Consider the following 18,762-nt stretch of genomic DNA (forward strand, 5'->3'; position numbering starts at 1 on the left):
TTGCTAAGCTTGTTCTAAGTAGGTGCTTTAGACCACTGAGCCATCTCACCAGCCCTTTTTTAATTTTATTTATTTGAGTGTGTGTGTGTGTGGCCAGCTCAGCCCACCAGGGGGCGGGGCTGGCTGGCCATGTGGTGCTGGGGGATTGAACTGTGGTCCCTGTGCTTTGCTAAGCTTGTTCCAAGTAGGTGCTTTAGACCACTGAGCCATCTCACCAGCCCGCACCCCCCCCCTTATTTTTATTTATTTATTTATTTTTGCGCCGAATGCTTTCAAGGCATGACTGGCTGTCTTGTGTTGTGGGGATCGAATCACAGCAACCAGAGCCTGACTGCTTTGTTGAAGCAGCCAGTTAAAGAACTGAGCTAAGGGGCAGCCCCCCCCCCCTTATTTTTTAACTGAGAATCAAACTCATGACTTCACACTTGCCCAGCAGGCACTGTGCTGCTGAGCTATATCCCTGGCCCACTACTCCCTCTTCTCTCAGAAAACCATCGGTCCCTTGATCACTGGCTTTTCTTTCTTTTTTTTGGTTTGGCTGTGCCTTTTTTCTCAGACAGGGCTGTTACAGTCAAAGTCAAATGGAGCTTTCACTTTTCGAGATCTGGAGACAGAAATGGCACTGAGAGCTCAGGTGCATGCGGTAAGGGCGAACGACCCAGTCCAAGCAACCTTGAGAGAATTCAGCCCCACCGTGTGCGGGAATCCTTTGTTCCCAGCAACCCCACACCGACCAAAGATTAAGGAGCGTTTTCAGACAATCCTGAAGTGACTGTCTCACTACATATACAGTGACACAGGGTCTCACTGTGTATGCAGCGAGACAGTCCTTGTATAGGCATCCCCTGTACAAGAGTCCTACTGGTCCACCAACTGGACAGCAGACTGGGATAGAAGACCCTTCCAAGTGTGCATCCTTGAAGGTTAAGCACTAAGCCCTACAATTACTCTAAATTCTCACCTATTAATTGGGAAGAAGATGAGAGCCTCTGTCTTCTTAGATGGCTTACAAGAGGCCTTGTTAAAGTGTGTCTTTTGGGGGGTGGGGACTGAGCGTCACACTGGAGATCTTGCGCTTGCCAGGCAGCTGCTTGCCACTGTCCCCCTGGGCCTGTGTCTGTTCTGATGTAGCGGAGGAGCATGCTACTATTCTCTGCTTGAGACAGGGCTTCACTATGAAGGTCAGGCTGGCCTTGAACTCACCATATATTCCAGGCAGTCCTCCTGCCTCAGCCTGCCAAGTGCTGGGATGACAGGCACGTGCCACCATACCTGGCCTAGACAGATTAGTTATACACAAACATCACCCAATCAACCTCAGACATCTGGGGAAGCTGCTAACGATGGCCCTTACTCTGGATCTCTCTCTGATACTCCAGTGAGAGCGGGTGCCTCACCAAGATGGAGGGGAGGGCACAGGAAGAACAGACCAAGAGAAAGCTGCTGCCCCGGTTGCAGCCTTAAAAGGAGGCAACTCCAGGTCTGGGACTCTAAGGACAGCTCAATGCCTAATCCCACTTCCAGGGCTGTGGGAGGCCAGAACATTTCAGGAGGGACTATGACAGGAGCCGGCATGACAAGGGGCACCCTGACCCCTGCTATGTGCAGTGGTAACCACTGGACATCAGACTGCCCCTAAAGACAAAGGTCCCTGGACCAGACCCACCCTCCAGGGGGTCACCAAGGATGAAGGGCCCAGGCACTCCTCACCCTCTCCTGCCGACCATACTGTGCTCTCCAGAGCCATGGGGAGTCACAACTACCAAGCGGAGAGACTCGCCTGTGTTGGACGCTGCTGCCAGCCTTTTTGGTCCTTCTCAACCCCTGCCTTCCTTCTGGCCATCGGAGCTCAGGTGAGTCACTGGGGAGGTGGTCTGCTATTGCTCACAACCCTTCGGTGGTAACTGGGAAGGCTTTCTCTTCTCCCACTCCTTTACTGTACCTGAGTCCAGTTCTCCTGGGGAGACGGATCTTGTTTTGAGTACTGTAATACATATGCCCCAGGTCAGGTGCACTGGCTCCCTCTAGTGGAGACCAAAAGAAATCCTAAAATGGCCGGAGAATAAAACTGGAGAACAGTTATGAGCCTGCGCAGTGCAAATAATCTTTTTTTTTTTTTTTTTTTTTTTTTGCAGAACCAGGGATTGAACTGAGGCCCTTGCGCATGCCTGGCATGCACTCATTCTACCGAGCCATCTCCCTGGCCCCAGAGATAGATGTGTCCATACCTCACAAAGCTCTTCTTTCTTTCTTTCTTTCTTTCTTTCTTTCTTTCTTTCTTTCTTTCATACCAGGGATCAAACTCAGAACCTTGCACTTGCCAGGCAGGCACTTAAGCTGCTGAGCCATCTCCCCAGCCCAGCATCATTATTTAAGACCCCTTCTGCCAGTCTTTATGACACCACTGTAGAAAACTCACTCTGGAGCCTAGGAGACAGCCTGGTGGCCTAAATGTTTGCCTGGCAAGCATAAGGACCAGGGTTCAATCCCTGGTACCACATACCAAGCTTACTCTGAACCCCGGGCATGCCATGCCAGCCACCGCTGAGTCTGAGCTGCACGGTGAGACCCTGTACCAAGTACATAAATAAATAAAACATTAAAAAAATAGGGGCCAGCCAGATAGCTCAGCAGATTAAAGTGCCTGCAAGTAGGCGCAGGGCCAGAGAATCCCCGAGCCTGCCATGCTGGCCTCACCCACAGGGCAAGCAGAGACAGCAACTGAGACTGGGGGTGGTGGCGTGCACCTGTAATCCCAGCTCTTGGGAGGCTGTAAACAGGCAGATCACCGAGTCTGATCTAGTAGTGAGCCCCTGAACACCCTGTAGACCCTTCCCTAAAATATACAAAAATAAAAATAAAAAACAAATAAATAAAATTAAAAAATAAATCCACCTTGCTTCTTTAAAAAAAAAAAAAACCCTAGCGTGAAAGCTCAGTGCACTTGTCTGGCCTTTCTCTGTGCACACAGGACAGGAGATGAATCCAGGACTGTGCACCACTTCGCACCTGCTCTGCGCTGGCTACACCCCGCCTGCGTGCTCACTTCGGATCCCACACCTTCCTGCACTTCTGGGTACTGGCCACTTCTGGTGTTGCCGGTGGGCTTCTCTCCACGTAGGATCGCGCTGTCAGCACGCAGAGGGCCTCCTTTCCCGCGTGGAGAGCTTTTGTTACTTCCTCTTGAACAACTGCTCCTGGCGAGGCCCCACTACTGTAGACCAGCAGTCACATGAGGGGCATCACTCTTTCCTGACCTTCCAGGAAGACCTCTGGCGTGTCACTGCCTTGGAAATCTCACTTTTTGAGATCTACTTCTTGTTTTGAGACAGTGTCTTGCTATGTCATTCAGGGTGGCCTTGAACTCATTTTGTAGCCCAGGCTACTCTTGGAACTCCCAGTGACACTCCTGCCTCTAGCTCCCGCACTGGGACTACACGCATGTGCCACCACACCCCGGCTGACTCAGGAATTTTGAACTCTTAAGAAATCCTTGCCGTGTGATGGAGCAGTAATCCTTTCTTCCTGCATCCATGCAGGCAGCATCAATGCCAAGGCACAGAGCTGAGCTGGCTCTTCCAATGCGCGTTCCTGGCCTCCTTCTTAGACCTAAGGAGGCTGGCTCCACTGTCCCTGCTCCGGGGCCTCCAAGGTGCCAGCCCCTCATGGCACCAATGCCCATTGCAAAGAACATAGGATTTATTAAAGACGACTCAGCATCCACAGCACTTGATTCTGAGAACAAAACAGACCGGAAATGACAGCTGACACATTCTGACCCTCTGCACTGAAATCTGTGACCTCGTGAGCTCAGGCTGTGGTATCTAGGGCAGTGTCCCATGCAGAAGGCCCAGGCCCTGACCACTGCCACCTCCCCAGGAGGAACTGACCAGGCCAGGCCCTTGCCCGGACTGTACCCCAAGGGGCTCGTGCAGCCTGGGTCCCTGTGATCTTGACCTTCATCTCAAGGACGTGGACAACACACTGGACACTATGCTCTCATGAAAATCAGATGTCGTGGTTCCAGTAGCATGTTCCCAGGCAGGCAGCCAGGGCCAGGCCCGAGGGAACTCGGGTGTCCTGGGCAGTGGCTTCTGGGTCCTGTTGGTGGCCCATGCTTCAGGCTGTGGAGGGGCAACCTGGGGTTGAGCCACTAGCTGACGAGTTCTGGGGAAGACTGGCTCACAGGACTGTCTCCATCCAGTCCCCAGCTCTCTGGTCTCTCTTGCACTAGCTCCAGTAGAGCTCCCAGCCTTCCTGGCCAGGACCCACTGGAAAACCAGGTCCGAGGGGAAGAGGAAGGGAAGATGTCCCAGCTGAGCTTGCGAAGTGGACAGACCATGTCTGCAACTCCTTTCTCCGTTCTCTGCCATCTTCCCAGCCCCAAAGCACTTGTCAATCTTCAATAAATAGGCAAGGGTCTGAATAAATAGCAAAAGCCTCCCAAATCATGGGTTGGGAGAAGAGGTGGCGAGGAGCGAAGTGCAGTCCTGCAGGTCCCAGAAGAGCTTCACCCGGCAGCTCCCAGGCCACAGGACTGCAGGCCGGGCTCCCCTGGGCCAGTCTAGGAGGCTCAGAACCCCACCCCCAGCCTGCTCAGGCGGCCCCACCTCAACACTGCAGGGCCCGAGCTGATGACCAGACAATTCCTGCACCTGTGGCTGCAGCTACCGGCAGTGGGCGCAGGGGACACCAAGACCCAGACAGGCTCTTCTGGTGCCAAGATGCAGGTTGCAAGCTCTGCTCCACCTGGGCCGAGGCTTTCTGGACCCAGGTGACCTGTATGGAATTAGGTGGACTACAACTCTTGGAAGCACCTAACACATGCTGTCCTTTGTTTTCGAGGCAAGGGGGCTCTGGGAGCCTCCAGGGAATCCACCCTCATCTTCCTCTCACAGCAAGGACAGGACACAGGTGAGGTGCACAGCTTCCTGGGCCCCCAGGCCTCAGCAGACCTGGAATTCCAATCCCCACCAGGGAGGGTCCAGCACCCGCCAGCAAGCACTGTGGAGCCCTTCCCAGGTGCAGCCCCGGAATCTTGCCGAGCCGCACCCCTCATCCTGCCTCTGGGCTTCATGGGCAGGGAGGGGGCAGGCAGGAAGAGGCTCCGGATAAGGCACCCCAGAGAGAAAGGCAGAGGGGAGCAATGAGGGGTAGGCAATCTCAGACACCCCAAGAGGCAGAGGGGGACGAGCAGAGGTAGAGACAGACAAGGGGAACCTGGGCCCTGGAGGGACCCAAGACACCGTTGCCCCACCCAAGCGCCCTGGGACACATGGTAATGGACTCAGGGCCACACGCTCCCCAGTGACACATGTGCTTGGTGGGAGGCAGAGGGTGGGACCTGGGCCTGGCAGTCACTCAGCTGCTTTGGTGTCACTCCCCAAGGAGAAGCCTGAGCACCAACCCCCAGAATGTGCCAGGGACCCCCTGACCAGCAACCAGGCAAAGACCGGAAGCAGGGATGGAGGAGGAAGGAGGCAGTGCAGAGCGGGAAGAGCCCTTGCCAGCCTCCTTCCACCAAAACAGCCCCCGCCCTGCTTGACAGCCTCTTCAGAGGGTCCAGGGCTTGGTGGCTGAAGGAGACAGCACAGTGCCCAGAAGGCACAACCCGAGTGGCTGGAGCCACGTGGGCCTGGAGTGGCCGCCCCTGCAGCAGCCCCAAGAGCCAGCGATGCCCGGACCCAGGACCCAGGGTCTCCCACTCGTCTACTGCCACCAGGCTACTTGCAGTCCTGCAGCTCCGTGGCCTTCTGCAGGATCAGGCAGACGTCCGTGATGGGGTAGTCCTGGCGGGAGAGCCAGCGATGTGCCCGGCAGCTGGGCACCGCCACCTCTGCCGTTTTCCTTCCCTCCACGTTGGGACCTGTCACTACACTGCAGTCCCCTCACCCCATGCACACTGCCCACACCCACTGAACCAGCCCAAACGTGACAGCCAGAAGGGTCTGACAAGCTTCGCTGGCCCAGGCCCATCTGCCTTCTCTCCCGAGTCCCCCTCGCCTGCAGCTGCCTGATGCCGGGCTGGGCTGTGTGCCTGAGCACCGCGTGCCCTCTGCAGTCCTGCGAAGGGCTGCTGGGTGGCACCTGCTTCAGAGACTGAGCTCACTATGTCGCTGAGCAGCGGCCCTCGCCAGGCACCAGGGAAGAAACTGAATGAAGCGCCAGGGGACCTCGGACCCAAGCTCCTCCTAACCACCGGGCTCTGCCCTGAGTCTGAGAGCCGAGCCTGACCTTGGTCTTGGCTCCACTATACCTTGTGAAGCTGACTTACAGTGTGCAGCAGAGCCCAAGCCCTTAGCTCGAGGCCACAGGACACTCGGGGCCAGCAGCCAGGAGTGGGGGCCAGGCTCCACTGAGCACTCTCACCTGCAGGAGCCGCATGTTGACCGTGAAGTCCCCTTGCAGCAACTGCTCCCGGATCAGGCTGCGGGAAATGTGCAGCTGAGGTGCAGGGCTCCGGGCTGCTTCACGCAGCCAGCCAGGCCCCTCCCGCTTGTCCTGGCCCCAGGATTGGGTGCTCCCTCAAATTCCAGACCCACCCTTGGCCACCAGGCAGTAGCCCCTGCCTACCAGCAGGCCCCGCCGGGTCACTCACATGAGCATGGCGCAGCACACAAGGAGCAGAAAGTCAAAGCGGCTATCATCCGCGAAGAGCGAGTCCCAGATGCGGATGACGTCTGGCAGCAAGAACTCCTGGGACAGCAGCAGCGTGAGCCAGCGGAAAGCAAAGAACTGGGGCCTGATGTTCTGCTCTTGCTGGTGAGACAGAGGGGTTCCAGCCAGGCTTGAGTGTCAGGGACAGCAAGAAGGCCAGGGACACAAAGAGGGTAGCACCAAGCAACCCAGAAAGCCTCGCTCTCTTAAAGGGCCACTGCGTCTGATTTTCCAGAGAAGCCAGGAATCTGGACTGCGCTGAGTGCTCCAGATTTGGACACGATGCCTCCAGTTCTTTAAGACATCATGCAGGGGCTGGGGAGATAGCTCAGTGGAATAATAGCTTCCCTGGCAAGTGCAAGGGCCTGAGTTCAATCCCCGGTTTCGCAAAAATAAATAAATAAAAAATTAAAAATTAAAAAAAAGACATCATGCAGCTTACGACCTCTACAGAAGCACACCGTGGCTGCCACTGGCAAGTCCAAAGTGTCCCTCGCTTTTCTTACCAATGAATGACCCTCAGCGTCCCTGTGCCCAACAGAGGTGACCATCACTAACTGAAGAGACCATACCAAAACACAGCAAATGGCACAGTGCCACTTGTCAAAGATCCGTTTCTACTTTCTTTCTCACTGCGCTGTTTCTGCTTCTATGTCAATATAGATCTTTTACTGATTAGCCTTCTGAAATAAATACAGACTGCCAACACAAGAATCTTAAAAAATGAAGTTACTAGTGGGCCGGGGAGACGGCTCAGTAGAATAAGTGCTTCCCTGGCAAGCGCAAGGGCCTGAGTTCAATTCCTGGTTCCGCAAAAAAAAAAAAAATGAAGTTCCTGGTCTGCTGAGACAGTCTCACTACGCAATCCACGCGCGCACGGAACTCGCGGCTAGTGTCGGGGGTGGGCGTCGGTCCTCACCAATTTCAGGTAGAGCTCCACGTCCCTCTCCTTCAGGGTGGAGTACACCTTCTCCATCTTGTAGGTGATGCCGCACTGCGAGTCGTCCAGGCTCTTGATGAAGTTGTCCCGGATCTCGGCCATGAGGTTGGTGAAACAGAAGAAAGTGTCTGCCTCGGCGTGCTCTGGAAGAGACCAGGGTGTGCTAAGTGTCACTGCCCAGCCAACTTGGGACCCTTCCCCATGCCTCCCCAAGCCCACCCTCGTGGCTCGGCTCACCCCCCCAACTGTCCACCCACCGTCTACCCCAGACTAAGAACCAGAGCGCTTTCCACTCTGAAAGGCAGCTCTCTCCCTCAGTAATGGATCATGTGTTTCCAAGGAGACTTTCTTTTTGATACTGGCAATCGATCTCAGGAGCTTGCGTTTGCCAGGTGCTATGTCACGAGCTATGTTCCCAGCCCCCAAGATAACATTTTCAAATTGATTTTTTTTTTTTTTTTTTGAGAGAGGGTCTCACTAGGCAGTTTAGTGAGAACTGAAGCGCACTATGTAGTCTAGGCTACCCTGAACTCCCAGCGATCCTCTGGCCTCAGCCTCTTGGGTGCTGGGATTACAGGCGTGAGCTACCACGTCCGGCTCAGACTGACACTGAGATCGGATCTCAGGCTCCTATACCCCCATCTCGGCCCTTCTACCAGAAATCAGGCAACACCAACATCAGCGCCCTAGAAGGCAGAGCTGGAGGGCTGAGACCTCTCTCTAGGGAGACCAGCCACCTTTCCACTCGCTGTTGGGGTCGGTGGCAAATGTGTAGTACAGGGGCCCCACGATCTCGTTCATGCCCTGCACATAAGCGATGCCAGGGTTGAGCTTGGCGTAGATGAACAGGATCCGCTCCACCACCTCCCAGTGGGCCTCACAGCCATTGGGCAGCACCTCATACTCGTTCAGGGCCGGTGACGAGGCGTTCTTCTGTGGGGAGCTCATCTGGGGAAAGGCAGAACCGTCAAGACAGGGCTGGCCCGGGGGAAGGCAGGGCACAGGGGAATGCGTCAACACCACCAGGAAAGTAAGTGCACTTTCTGTGAGAGATGGTTGCCAGCAGGGTGGTGGGTGCCTGTGCGGACGGGTGCTGACGGGGTGGAAGGGGATTTCGGACGATGACATGTTCCGGATGTTGACTCTTATAAAAAAATTTAGTACATTTTGCTTCATATTGTTACACCTAAATTTACAATAAAAACTTTAGGTTCACACCCACCAAGACGCTTCAAAAGGTGGCGGAGTATGGCACTGCATGCCAGTAACCCCAGAACTCAGGAGGAGGCTGAGGCAGGAGGAACCCTGCAAATTCAAGGCCAGCCTGAACTACCTAGCAAGACGCATCCCCAAAAGCAACTGTCGGGGGTGAGTGGAGACCTTTTTCACATCAAAAAACTAAAGAAACAACAACTAAAATCCTTGCCTGGATCTTAGTGTGTGCTTTTTTTTTTTTTTTTTTCTTTTCTTTTTTTCTTTAAAAAAAGGGTAATAAATGAAAAAAAGACATAAAAAAAAGAAAAAAATTGATCTTAGTTTGGAATTTTAAAAATGTACTATTTTGGGGAGTTTGGGGGGTTTACTGGGAACTGAACTTCATACTTGTAATTAGACTTGACACCACGCTATATCCCCAATCCTTGCCTTATTTTTTAATTTTGAAACAGGGTCCTGCTAAGTGCCCAGGTTGGGCTCAAACTTACGATCCTCCCGCCTCAGCCTCCCAGAGCACTAGAACTACAGTGTGCACTACCATGCCCTGTTTTCTCTAAGACAGAGTTGTACCATGTAGCCCAGATGGGTCTCAAACTCCTCAACAATCCTCCTGCCTCAGCCTCCAGAGTAGTGAGACAGATACGTGCCGCCGTGCCCAGCTGGTAAACACTACGCCTGGCCTAGAAGTGGACATCGCAGCTGGTGCCACCTATGCGCTAGGTACTGGGTGATGCCTAGGACTGCCTCCAGTCTCAGCCGTTCCAGTGCTGGCACTGGTTGGCTCAACACCCTCTGTCACTGGCTCGGTATCTCCCTCATGCTAACCTGGCTGATTCCAGAGCCTGTGTTCCAGGCTTCCCAGCTCTTGGGTCATCTGCTCTCTGTAGGACTGTCCCAGCCTCCCGCCAACACCACAGCCAGACAGGGCTGGGAGGATGATGCCCAGCTTGTAGGTGGGGAAATGCCAGCCTGGTATTCCTCATCCAGAGTCCCCATGACCAACTTGGGGCCCAGGGACAAAGGCTGTGGGGGTTCTCTGTGCCAGGATCGGGTACAATGGTTGCAGACGGTCACAGCACAGCTCCAGGGCTCCAACTCCTACAGTGAAAGGACTGATTCAAGCCTGTCCCCGCCTTGCCCTTCTGTTAGGCAAGCACCTGCCTTCAAAGCCCGTGTCATCCACTCAAGCCCTGGCACCCCAGATGGTTCCACAGGTCCCGAGCCCCTAACACAGGCTACTGGAGCCGGGATGGGGTGTGTGGCTGGTGGTCCCTGGGGGAAATGGGCCTCTATGGTCCTGTGTGCCTCCAGCGAGGAAGGCCACCACAGAGACGGCTTCTATACTGATGGGGGACAGTGACAAGGCAGGGGCCACAGACCACTGTCCCTGGTACTAAGGCAGTGAGTGCAAACACCAGAAGAAGGAACTACAAGCTGCCTCTCCAGGGTAGGAATCTGAGCCGCTGGTGCTCCCTTCACAGGCTCTGCCCAACTGCTACCTCCGCCTCCTCAATCTGTCCCTGCCACAGGCCAGACCTCCCATCTCTGCCTAGACTGACCACAGCCACCAATCTGCTCCTGTCACACACTCACAGCCAGTTACTTGCTCACAACAGGACCAGAGGCGGCAGCACAGTGAGTCCTGACACTGTCTCCAGCCGAGGCTGCTCTGGGTGATGGCTGGGCAGGCAGCTGGCGGGCTCTGGGTGGCAGGAAGGGAAACGCTGCGGGGCAGTGCCAGGAAGCCCAGGCTGGTACTTACATTTGTGACCCCACTCCGGTTCCGCGCCACTGTCTGGGATTTCAGTGTTGTCTGCTCCACCCGCTTGCGGAGAGTCTCAAATTCATTCTGGGGGTCCAGGATGAGGAGGCAGGGGTACTCGGTGGCCATCTGGAAGAAGGATATGTCTGGGCACAACCTCCTGTCAAGAAGGAATGAGGGAGAATGCAGCCATGTAGGGTGGAGGCTGTAGTCCTCCTGCCTCCACCTGTCACCCCTGAGGCAGTTTCTGACTACTTTTAACTGTAATGTTTTATCTAAAAACCAATACAATTTTTAAAAAAATTAATAGTCACGCAACGTATTAATTATTGTAACTGTCCTACTAACCTGTTTTGAAACTATTTCATTGCTATTTTATCTTTTTCTCTCATTAAAATGAATAAATTAAAAAAAAAAAAATGAAACAGTCACTGAGCACAGTGACACACACCTCTAATCCCAGAGACACTGAGGCAGAAAAAACACTGAGTTTGAAGCCAGCCTGGGCTACATAGCAAGACTCCCATCTCCAAAAAATCAAACAAAAGAGGAACAGTTGAGAGCCGGCAAGCTAGCCCAGCAGACTAAGCACCTGCTTAGGCAAGTGCAGGGACTGGGTTCAATTCCCAGCATCGCATGCTGCACTGGCCCTGCCCCAGGCATGCTGAGCCGGCCACCAAGACTGGGCGTGGTGGTGCACACCTATAATCCCAGAGCTGGGGGGGAGGCCGAAAACAGGAGGACCACCACAAGTCCAAGCTGTGTAGTGAGATCCTGTAGCAAATACATTCATTTAATTAATTTATTTATTACGCAGAACTGGGGATTGAACTCAGACCCTTGCGTTTTATTCTACTGAGCCATCTCCTTGCCCCCCCCCTTTTCCCCCCAAATACATTTTTAAAAAATTATTTATTTATTTTGTGTGTGTGTGGCCAGCTCAGCCAACCAGGGGGCGGGGCTGGCTGGCATGTGGTGCTGGGGGATTGAACCGCGGTCCCCGTGCTTTGCTTGGCTTAGCTTGTTCTAAGTAGGTGCTTTAGACCACTGAGCCATCTCACCAGCCCTCCCCCAAATACATTTTAAAGAAGGAATGGTCGTGCTGGGGATGTGGCTCAGGGTTAGAGCTCTGGCTCTGCACACACAGATGCCTCGTTCAACCCCCAACACTACCAAAAAAAAAAAAAAAGAATGGTCACTGTTTTTGAAACACTCACCCTTCATACATGTTTATGACCAGATCCATACATGTACATGACAATAAAGTGTGTTCAGTCACACAACCTAACCATACTCTTGAACCTCAAACACCTCTCCATGCCACAGTATCTGTCTGAGGCTTGGGGTGCAGTCCGTGGCCCATGCTGGCCTAGCACGCCTGGGTTCCAGGGCTCACTCCCCAGGCCCCAAAAGTTAAGAGCAAAACCTACAGGTAAAAATGTAACTGTGGTACGGTTTGCAACAGTCGGTGAGACTAGGTTAAGCCCCACACTGCACACACTACACTACATCCCGAAGAAGCCAACTCGGGTGAGCGAGGAGCCAGCGGAAGCAGCCTCTAACTGGGGAAGACATGGAGCCGCATGCCCGTCTCCCAGACTCCTTATGCACAGCACCTCATCCACCTGCTCTCTGCCACCCTCACCACTGCAGGGCTGGACCGCGTCTCCAGCCCTTCCCCAGAGCCACCAAGGCACGAGGCTCTCAAACCCTGGCCACCCTGTGAACACAGAAGCGGGAGCCCCTTCCCTGGGGCTATGCCAACAGGGGCCCGGGCTGCAGAGTGGCCTGGGGGGTGGGACTCCTTCCTCTAGAGCCACTGCACCTCTTCCTTGGAGCCGCACATCATGCCCACCTCTAATACAGAGGCCCTCCCTTCCTCTGGGAGCACATACTTGCCACGTGTGCCTGAGCGCGCACAGCGAGGGCACCTGACCTTCCTGCGGCCGAGACACTTCCCATCCACTCACTCCTGGCCCTGCTCACAGCACCCAACGGTTCTATAAGAAGCAGCTACGTGGTGCCTCACCTGGCCAGGGGCAGACAGAATCCCCTGGGGACCCAGTAAGGGTCCCTGGAAATGCGTGTGGGCTGGAATACACGGTGTGGGACAGGGACTGTCTGGCCAAAGTCAGTGTGTCACACAAGGACGTGGCGGGTACCCTAGAGAAGAGGAGGCACTCCCAGGAGCCCACGCTCATGGTGACTGGGCATAGGAGGGGCTCCTCTGCACGGTGCTCGGACCAGCACGTCCTTCCGGTCCTTCACCTGTGACAATCTGGGCCTCCTTAGCCTGCACCTTCTTACTCCTGTGTCACAGGTAGTCAGATCAGAGAGCAGCAGTCACCTGCCTGAGGTCACACAGCAAATACTGGTCCAGCCATACTGGAGAGCTATGAACAGACCCCAGAGCTCTTGGTCACCCTGCTGCCCTGCGGACAAAAACATCCTGGGAGCAACCACATGCTAGAGCCCCACATGTGCAAAGCAGCTTCCCGTTTGTTTCTCCCTCATTCACCCTAAAATACTACATGCCTGACCTGTCACTCCTCTGCCTGAAACCTGTGCATGGCTTGGCCAGGCAGCACTGCCTGCTCCCCAAGGCAGGGCACCTCCTTGCACCCCTCGGAAACACCAGCTGCACAAGGGTCTCTGAGGGCCACTTGGCCTGGCAACTGCCTCTCCAGTAGAAGAGCTGCGTCTGTCTCTCCAGGCCAGCCCTGAGCCTCCTCAGCCCCCGTGGGGAGAGCTGTGCCCCCAGCAGTCTGACGAGCCACGCAGGCCTGGGCAGTGGCTCCAGCGAAGGGCGGGTGCCCCAAGTGCAGGGCCAGACCCCTCCCCAGGGCCCTGGGAAAGCCCTGAAGGCTGCGGGAAGCACCAGCCCCTGCCAGCCTCTTACCGGACATCCTTGTCGATCTGCAGCAGCACCTCATTGTCCTTGAAGTACGTGTTCCATCGGCTGTCAGGACTGGGGTTGAGCGGCTAAGGGGAGAAGAGCAGCTGCTTGGCACAGACTACTTTTTCTTTAGTTCTTTTTTGTTTGTTTGAGATAGGGTCTCATCGTGTAGTCCAGGCCGCAGTGAACTCCCTATGCAGCCCGGGCTGACCTCAAATTTGCAATGGTCTTCCTGCCTCAGCCTCCCAAGCACCAGGCTCACAGGCTTGCACCACCTCCGCAGGCTGGCACAGACCACTCTTCGACCACCCCAGCCCCACCAGCTCTGGCTCCAGAACTCTGCAAAGAGCAGGTGCTCACTAAATGCCAGCTGCACAGATGTGAGCAAATGGACGCACTATCATTTCACTCCAGACCTCATTCGTTGCGCTGTGGGCTGCTAACCCTAATCCCCCAGAAGGGGCGCTTCAGGCAGCATCTGGAGGAGCTCAGATACAGGGGACAGGACAGGGCTTGCTTCAAGCCAGACAAGCAGTTTAGCCTTCCTCCTGCCCACCCGAACTCTCCAATGTACGACTGGAGTCTCTGCCATGAGAAACAGGGCCAAGGTCCCATGTTCCACAGACCAGACCAAGGTGACGCCATGCAGCACGAAGGCGCTGGCAGGGTCAGAGAGGATGGAAACCTGGCGGTCCTGCACTGTTCACTCACATGGTCCTCAAAGGTCACATCCTCCCTGGATGCGCCCATGTTGGCCTTGGCGATGCCAGGCTGGATAATCATCTCCCTCAGGAACTGGGCATAGAGCTCCCTGTGGGACACACGAGGAGAAAGGGTGACGCCCAAGGCCAGGCCCAGAGAAGCAGCAGCAGGAGCAGGGCCCTCCCGTCCCAGCAGTCTCACCTCTGTTTGGCCAGGATGGATGTCCACGAGGCTCTCTCCAAGGGTAGGTAGTTCAAGAGGATCTGCACAGAGGACAGCAGCATGGCTCTGGCACTGGCCTGCCCCTGCAGGGCCCGAAGGAGGCCTCCAGAAGCCCAGGGCAGGCCAGATGCCTGAGGCCCAGGTCACAGCCACCGCGGGGGCAGTCCCCCTCCCCTCGCCTTCATCCCTGACCAGCCCTTGCTCTGCTTTCCCTCATGGACTCTTACTGATGATAGGAGTGGGCACTCAAGGGGCTGGGCACCAGGTTGGCACCAGCTGCCCTGCTCAGAGCTTCACACGGAACAGCCTGAGTTTTGTGCAGGGGGCCCCCAGTCTGCCCTCTGGGTGCAGCAGGAAGTGGACATCTGCACTGGCCATATATGACGTCCCAGCCCTAAAGGCATCTCGGAGGGGACTACGACAGGACAGAACAGAAAACCCAGAGCTTCCCAGGACAGCTTCCTCAGACAAGCAAAGGCTGGAGCTGAGCAGGAGGAAGGACCGCAGCCAGGCAGCCATGGGGGATCCCGGAGCCCGAGAGCGCGGAGCCCACCCAGGCGCACCCACCTTCCAGCAGAGGCACCGAAGTCCACCCTCACAGGGGATGCCTGTGGACACAGCAGGCAAAAGTCACCCCGGCGCAGGCCCAGCACCCCCAGCCCTCCACCTGGAGCCAGTTGGCAAGGAGTGGTGTGGGCACAAAGTACTTTAAGAATCATTTTCCACCAGTGATGGCTAAACTGGATGCTAATCCTGGGTGTAATTCCTGCCCCTGGTCCCAGCCCCCATCCTCAAACCCTGAACCTCCTTTGTTTGGAATGTTTGAGGGTTTTTTTGTTTGTTTTGGGTTTTTTTGGTGAAACTTGAATGCAGGCCCCTGCGCTTGCCAAGGAAGCGCTTATTCCACTGACCCATCTCCCTTGCCCCTTGAGTTTGTTTTGTCTTTTTGAAACAGGGTCTTGCTACATAGTTCAGGCTGGCCTTGAATTCACTGGGTAGCCCACACTGTCCTCAACCCCCAAGACACTCTTGCCTCAGCCTCCCAGTGCTGTAATTACAGGTGCGTGCCACCATACTTGGCTACAGAATGTTCTTCCGAGGAGCACACCTTCTCCTGACGCTCGGGGCCCGACTACCATCCACAAGCTCTGCCCAACCTAGATCAGGTTCCCATCTGCAAACAAAACATCTCTGGGACTTCTCAGCGCCCTCACAACTTGAATTACATAATCTGTGTATGAATTTGATGCGTGTAACTGGTGTGACTGGGCTAGCCCCAGGGGGACAAGCCCTACATCTGCCTGTCATTTCCAGGGCGTAGCACAGGGCACGGCATCCAGAAAGAATTCTGTTAGGGCCTGAGAAATATAAACTAAGCTCTGAGGCTAACCGCTTTGCATTTTACAGATGTTACTTCACTGACTCCTCGAGATAGCCTCATAAGCAAGAAAAACAAACATCATCGCCTGCAATTTATAGATTGGGAAACTGATCTATAAAAACACAGTTTCAGGGATTTAAATATGTATCTGGGGCCAGGGAAATGGCTCAGTGGAATAAGCGCTTCCCTGGCAAGCGCAAGGGCCTGAGTTCAATCCCCGTTTAAAAAAAAAAAAAAAAAATTGTATCTGCCAGACAATCCTAACTTTTTTTTTTTCTCCTAGGGGGGAAAAAAAGTATTGGGAATCAAACTCAGTGGTGCTCTAGCGTTCAGCTACAACCCTAGCCCTACTTATTTTTTCATTCGGAGACAGGATCTTGCTAAATTGCCCAGGTGGGATTCGAATCTGTGATCCTCCTGCCCCGGCCACCCTCAGTGCAGGGAGTAGGCCACTGTGCCCAGCTCCTTCACCACTAACCACACACTGCTTCTCTTTTGCGACTTAAATATTACTCTAGAACAAGAAGGGGAATGTCTCCTGCGAAACTCCAAGAAACTCACAACAACAGCTGTTGTGACAGTTTCCCCGGTACCTCGAACACAAGCTACTGCCCCCCCCCGCCCCCCAATCTGCATGGGGACAGTGGGTTCTACTTCAACTCCTTCCTGACAAAGACACAAGGGCAGGGCAGTGACAAGGAGCTACACAAACACTGCAGACAAAACAAATACCTTAAAGACTGACAAAAAGGTTATCTCCATTCCGGCACAAGATTAACCATGGCAAGGAGGGCAAAGTCCAGCAAGGCCAAGGTTCAGCTCCTTAAAGTCAGAATTCCAAGGCCAGGATTTGACCATTAACCAGAGTATCACTAGCATCATAAGGCAACTGAGAAATGAGGAAAGGCTTGACCCAAACGCAAAGCTTTCCCATTCTTGGGCCAAGCGTGGTCGGGCAAACCTGTGATACCAGCACCCCGCTAGTGACTCGGGCAGGAGGATCGCTGTGTGTTCAAGGCCAGCCTGAACTATGTGATGAGATTCTGTCTCAAAAACACCAAACAACAGTTCAGGAACCTCACACCTCCTCCCTGTCCAAGGCCTAACTGTGGCCTCCGCTCCCCCAGGAAACTCCTCTGAGATAAAGACAGCTCTATTCCATCTGCAGCAGGCTCCAAGTGCCACCCTGGCGCCCAGAGCAAACCAGATGATGTGGCCCTGGGCACCTTCCCCTTCCTGTAGTTCTAGGGTAACCTTCCGAGCGCAGAGTTGCTGCTTACCACTGAAGCTGAGTTCCCGCAGCTTCTGCAAGGCGATCGAGGGCTCTTTCAGGACATCCTGGAAATCTGCGATCCTAGAAGTGATAGGGGGCAAATGAAGCCCACCCAACCCCAAGACAAGCAAGCCTGAAGCCTACTGCTCCTTCACACCAGCAGTCTCCAACCCGAAGCTGTAGTGAAGCAGAGAACCATGGACGGGCATTTCTTCCTCTAAGCCCAGGGACATCGGGGGCCACAGGAGGCATACTGTTGTCTAGAGGTTCTCAAATGCGAACCATAAAATGAAGCATCTTCTAACAGTGAGCTGGCATTTTACTGGCACCTTCGTGCTGGCCTGCGGCGGCCCATAGCCTCAGCACTCCCCGCATTCAACCACTTCTAGGAGCCAGGGGTAACCTGACCTGCAGCCTTTGCATCTGTACAATTTGGCAGCTGTGCTCTTGGCTCATTAAAGTCTCTCTGGGACTGCCCTCAAGCAAGGACAAAAGGCTGAAAAAAAAATAATAGTAAGTCCTGGAGGGAAACCGAGGAGTAAGCAAAATTTCGCCGATGCTGCAGGCTGCAGCCTGGGGGAAGAGGGCAGACTGCTTAATCCAGGCTCTCTAGCGTTTCTAGGAAGAAAAGGATCCAGGGGCTGCGGCGCATTTGGAGAGGAGGGCTTGGGGCGAGGGGGTTAAAAGGGGAAGGGATGGGGAGCATCGAGGTCTGATGAGGAAGGCCCGAGGGTAAGGGGTCCAGGGTGAAGCAGACAGAAGGTGCCCCAGGGGGAGAGAGGCGGCCCCCCTCCGGCCAGCAGGCGAGGAGGTTAAAAAGTGGGAGCCCGAGGCCCGGCCGCGCCCGCGCGAACCCGCTCCGCCAGGGAGAAGGGGCGCCAGGCTGGAGCGCCCCGAGGGCCCTTACCGGCTCTTGTGCAGACTCGACATGGTGTTGACTTCCGGGGCCCCCCAGTTGCCACCGCAGCCTTCGCCGCCGCCACCGCCGCCCCCCAGGGAAGCGGGGCGCTTGGCAAGAGCCTCCGACCGGAAACCAAACCCGGAACCTAGCGTTCCGGACCCAGCAGGGGGTGCTGGCCCTGTCCAGCCGTTCACGTGCTCGCCTGACCCGGCGTCGCTGGGGGGAGGGGAGGGGGCGGGGCAAGACGGCGACCGCAGCGTGGGCCCCGCCCCTCGGGTCGAGCCTGAGCCCAGCGGGCCCCTGCACGAGCGGCATCCTTGCGCTATGCCCTGCGCTTTCGTGCACCAGGTTTCCTTCTGCGCAATATGTGGGGCGGCCTGTCCGCGCCCTTTCATCTACCCCCCCTGTAATAACGACTGTATGACTTACGTAAACGTGTGCGTCTTCTGCTGAAATGTACAGGCCCTGATTCTTTTTGTTTTTTTTTTTTTGAAATGTAGTCTGGCTACACAGTCCAGATGGACCATGAATTCTGGGTGATGGTCTTGAGTTACACGTATGCACCACAATTCCCCTCCAATGTGCTGTTCCATACCGAGTCCCTCAGACCTACTATATTGGTGACCCTCACAGGCCCTGTAGCTCAGTAAGTGCTGGATAGAGGAACAGGGCTGGGTTTTACTGTAGCTTTGACTTTTGGATTGCATAAAAAAAATAGAATATCTGGTGCCTGAGAGATAGCTCAGTAGAATAAGAGCTTGTCTGGCAAGCTCAAGGGCCTGAGTTCAATCCCTGGTTCCGCCAAAAAAAAAA

At 54.9% G+C, this 18,762-nt stretch overlaps 1 protein-coding gene across 2 annotated transcripts; it reads right to left on the reverse strand.

Annotated features, from left to right (window-relative positions):
* Positions 1-2,906: 2,906 nt before the first annotated feature.
* Positions 2,907-18,106, reverse strand: Tbc1d13 (TBC1 domain family member 13). Of its 2 annotated transcripts, XM_023700443.1 has the most exons (12): positions 17,956-18,106; positions 17,056-17,129; positions 14,962-15,002; positions 14,374-14,435; positions 14,182-14,281; positions 13,474-13,556; positions 10,575-10,734; positions 8,335-8,545; positions 7,577-7,740; positions 6,599-6,759; positions 6,370-6,427; positions 2,907-5,789 (listed from the first exon to the last, which is right to left on the reverse strand). In XM_023700443.1, exons 1-12 carry the CDS (start codon positions 17,976-17,978, stop codon positions 5,724-5,726), a joined length of 1,203 nt encoding a protein of 400 aa, XP_023556211.1. In that variant the 5' UTR covers positions 17,979-18,106; the 3' UTR covers positions 2,907-5,723. The 2 variants fall into 2 exon arrangements, with proteins under 2 accessions (XP_023556211.1, XP_023556212.1); XM_023700444.1 differs by lacking the exon at positions 14,962-15,002 and having other exon boundaries at positions 17,956-17,971.
* Positions 18,107-18,762: the final 656 nt, after the last annotated feature.

This window comes from Octodon degus, unplaced genomic scaffold (assembly GCF_000260255.1).
Source record: "Octodon degus isolate 3935 unplaced genomic scaffold, OctDeg1.0 scaffold00123, whole genome shotgun sequence".
Taxonomy (NCBI): Eukaryota; Metazoa; Chordata; class Mammalia; order Rodentia; family Octodontidae; genus Octodon; species Octodon degus.